Source organism: Drosophila ficusphila, unplaced genomic scaffold, assembly GCF_018152265.1.
Source record: "Drosophila ficusphila isolate 14025-0441.05 unplaced genomic scaffold, ASM1815226v1 contig_791, whole genome shotgun sequence".
In the NCBI taxonomy this organism is placed as follows: Eukaryota; Metazoa; Arthropoda; class Insecta; order Diptera; family Drosophilidae; genus Drosophila; species Drosophila ficusphila.
The window spans coordinates 3652667-3656515 of record NW_025064737.1 but is presented as its reverse complement, the minus strand read 5'-3'; the positions used below and the strand labels follow the sequence as shown (position 1 = coordinate 3656515).

The following is a 3849-nucleotide window of genomic DNA, read 5'->3' as shown; positions in this document are numbered from 1 at the left end:
GGGAGAGTGGGGCATTGTCGTCATTTTTTTTTTAATTGCGAAATTTGTTGATAAAATAACTTATTTTTATCATGTAATATACATGGTTGGATTCGGAAAAGATCTGGCTATAAAATGCAGTAAGTATTTCGGACATCCTCTCATTTGTTTATTAATACGAAACTGTTATCTGAAAGAAGGCAAAATTGGAAAATTGAAAAATCGTGGGGCAAAGTCGTCACCCCCCTGGGGCAAAGTCGTCACATAGAATAATGAATGCAAATATAGGTACCCATGTGCACAAAACTATTTCAACTTGTCAAACACACATTTATTGATATTCATACATATAAAAAAAGTGGAACACTATACCTATTTTTTGCAAAAATTTGACACATTTAGATCTAAGTGAAGGATAGAAGGCCAAAATCAGAATTTCTTAAAGATTTTTCTTTGGGCGACCTCTTTTTTAGAATTTTATTTTTGTTTGAAGAACATTTTGGAGACATTATATTTTATATTTAATACTTTACATAAACAATCACAAAACAATAATAAATTGATACGAGTTTGTATTTCAGACTGAGATAATACAGTGACGACTTTGCCCCACCCGTTGAGTGACGACAATGCCCCACGCGACATTTTTTGATAAAAACATGAATAACAAATCGAAACTCGAATCAGCTGTTACACAACCTACCATATCGTGTTCGCCAAACATTTCTCAACAATAATAAGTCACCTTTATACTTCTTTGATCGAAAATGTACTTGGAAGAAAAAAAGTTCTGCGCCGGAGAAAAATTACTTTTGAGGCTCCGAAATACTTTCTGATGAATAAATAATTATGCATAACCTATAATTCTACCAAACTCCGTCGGTAATGTAGGAATAGTGCAATACACTTACGCTAAAAAAAATTGGGTTGGTAGCCCTTTTATTTTTTAAAATAATAGCGAGTGACGACTTTGCCCCACTGACGACATTACCCCACTCTCACCTACTGTGCATAAAATGAACTAGCATAAGAAAAAAACAAGTACAAACAAGTAACAAATATACCCTTGCAGTCATCAAATATTTCGAACAGAATACTCAAAGGCTAAACAACATCGAAGCTACGTCGACTTTTCTATGAATTTTCCATATTTTTGACTATTATTCATATGGCAGCAATATGATATAGTCGTCCGATTTTGCTGAAATTTTATTTGTTATTCAAGAGTCGTTAGAAAACTCTATATTCTAAAAATCATGATTTTCTGATGAGAAATAACGATGTTATCATTTTAATTCCGTAAATTCTTTATAGATTTTTCGATCTTTCCTATGGCGGCTATATGATATTTTTGTCCGATTTTTATGAAATTTTTTTATAAATCAAGGCTAGTTAAAAAACTTGATGTTCAAAAAATCATGCTCGTGGGATAAAAAACAACGATGTTATCAATTTATTTCCATTAATTCTATATATATTTTTCGATCTCTCCTATGGCAGCTATATGATGGAGTTATCCGATTTTGATCAAATTTAATCCGCAATTCAATAACAGTTCGAAAACGCCATCTTGAAGTCGATCTGATCAAAAACAACGGCGTGAAAATTTTTTATTTTATTCTCTCTTATGGGAGCTATCCGATATAGTCGGCCGATCCGGCCCGTTCCGAATAGTTGTCGGCACAGGTTGGGCATGAAGCGGACCAGCTTGAGGATGCGGAGCAGCCGGAAGGTCCGAAGCACGGACAGACCGGAGCCACCGCCCCCCGTACCGTTGCCCATGAACGTCTGGCAGATCTCAATGGCACTGGTTTGCGGAGAAAGTATAAGGAAAGTTTAAGAGTTTGCGGAACTTCAGACAGGGAACTTTGAAAGACAGGATTGGCCCCTTTAAAAAAGCCTATTAAAACAGCAAAGTGGCCCACGAGGCGAATACGCAATGTGCTTGCAAAAATCACGTATACGACCAGTGGACCATTAAGTAGGCACTCGCCCTGTCAGTGGTTTGCGGAGAAAGTAGAAGAAAAGTTAAATCCCTTTAAAAAAGCCAATTAAAAAAGCTGAGTGTCCCATGAGGCGTATACGTAACGATTGTGAAAAATCACGTATACGACCAGTAGACCATTTAGTTCAGTAACCAGTCGTCACTCACCTGAGGATCACGATAATGCCATCGAAGACAATAAAACCGTTCGCTATGTAACGGAACGGTCCCTCGGCAATCACCTTGAGCAGCATCTCGACGGCGAAGATGCCCGAGAAGACGACGTTGCTCGTCTCCACAATGGCGGTCATCTCGGGCGGCTGGTTGTGGTACTCGATGCCCGTGGACAGGGTGTTGATCAGGATGGCCAGCAGGATGCCCTGCTGGAAGTACTTGTGCTCCACCAGCCGCCTTATGTAGCGGCGCACCCAGCTGCAGACGCGCGACAGGCAGCGGGGCGCCTGCCGGGAGCTCCGGTAGTTCCGGCTGTGGCTCGTCGTGTCGTTGTTATTGTGGTGGTGGTGCGGCCCGTGCGACTGCTGCTGGTGGTGCTCCTTGCTATGGTGGTTCGCCGCGTGGGGATCGTCGGGCCCGCCCACAACGGCCAACACCGTCGTGGGCTCGAGCTGCTGGCCGGGATCACCGGCCGTCGAGGCCACCACCACGGTGGCTCCTTCGGTGCCGTTTGGCGGCGTTTGGCCTTGTCCCGCCGCCAAGGAGCGCGGTTTGTTGTTGTGGTGGGCCCCAGCGCCTCGGCGGTGTGGGGATCGCAGCGGGCCAGCGATGTGTAGAAAGACTCTAGCGTACAGGGCCGGCGGAAGGTGTATACCGGGTGTTGAGCACTCCACACGCCAAATCTTAGCGGGTGTGGAATTCAACACCCCAAAATGCTTGACTTGTAGAAAAAAATTTATTTACATCCATTATTATCAGTTGAATGTATGATTCAAAACTGTTTCTCCGGCCCTGCATATAGAGTATATCGAAGAAAAACGAAGAGAAATCCCGCCTTTATCACGGCCCAATTAAATCAGTTTCTATTTAAATAGATAGATAGTAACTCTCCCAAATACTTCCCAAGTTAAGCATTTTCCAACTTAATGTAACAACTACTTAAATAATTATGAGATTATCATAAATAAATCTTTTCAGATTGGTACTTACTCAGTTAGCTCCTTGATCTGCACTGCAATCTTTCGTCTTCTTGAAGTAAGATAATCACCGCAACCACTTTATTCGCAACATTAACACTTAACACTTTACCCTGAAATTAAATAAGAAAAAAAATAATAATAAATAATTTGTTACAAATAATAATAGTTAGAATTATTTTGTTAGTAAAAAAAGGTATTTACCTCTTTGGGTTTTTTATTCACTGCATCTTGAAGTTCACTCCAAGCAGAACGGAATAGTCATCACTGTAATGAAAAGAAGCATTCCAAAATATTAGTTAAATTATTTTATACAAATCGGTTGTTTAAAAAATACATACCCCAATGAGGTGATGCACTGCATCCTGGAGTGGAGTTCAATAAGATAACCACTGCAACCACTTTATCCGCAACATGTACACTTTACACTTTACCCTGAAATTAAATAAGAAAAAAAATAATAATAAATAATTTGTTACAAATAATAATAGTTAGAATTATTTTGTTAGTAAAAAAGGTATTTACCTCTTTGGGTTTTTTATTCACTGCATCTTGAAGTTCACTCCAAGCAGAACGGAATAGTCATCACTGTAATGAAAAGAAGCATTCCAAAATATTAGTTAAATTATTTTATACAAATCGGTTGTTTAAAAAATACATACCCCAATGAGGTGATGCACTGCATCCTGGAGTGGAGTTCAATAGAAGATCACGCCATTCATAATTGATCCTGCA

General features: G+C 39.8%; 1 protein-coding gene and 1 long non-coding RNA gene across 2 annotated transcripts; both read right to left on the bottom strand.

The window, feature by feature from the left end:
- Positions 1 to 845: 845 nt before the first annotated feature.
- Positions 846 to 2366, bottom strand: LOC108098462 (voltage-dependent T-type calcium channel subunit alpha-1G-like). Its single transcript, XM_043209215.1, has 3 exons — positions 2132 to 2366; positions 1664 to 1786; positions 846 to 891 (listed from the first exon to the last, which is right to left on the bottom strand). The coding sequence occupies exons 1-3, from the start codon at positions 2272 to 2274 to the stop codon at positions 846 to 848; spliced, it is 312 nt and encodes a 103-aa protein (XP_043065150.1). The 5' UTR covers positions 2275 to 2366.
- An 838-nt stretch (positions 2367 to 3204) lies between these two features.
- On the bottom strand, positions 3205 to 3491 carry LOC108098508. Its single transcript, XR_001771850.1, has 3 exons — positions 3456 to 3491; positions 3319 to 3381; positions 3205 to 3227 (listed from the first exon to the last, which is right to left on the bottom strand). It is a non-coding gene; the product is annotated as an uncharacterized LOC108098508 (long non-coding RNA).
- Between the last annotated feature and the right edge of the window lie 358 nt (positions 3492 to 3849).

Coding starts and splice junctions, on each gene's coding strand:
- LOC108098462 (XM_043209215.1), bottom strand. CDS start 2,274: ATGACCGCCATTGTGGAGACGAGCAACGTCGTCTTCTCGGGCATCTTC. Junction 1,787..2,131: donor GGCATTATCGTGATCCTCAG/GTGAGTGACGAC, acceptor TCCGCAAACCAG/TGCCATTGAGATCTGCCAGA. Junction 892..1,663: donor GTCCGCTTCATGCCCAACCT/GTGCCGACAACT, acceptor AATTTTTTTTAG/CGTAAGTGTATTGCACTATT.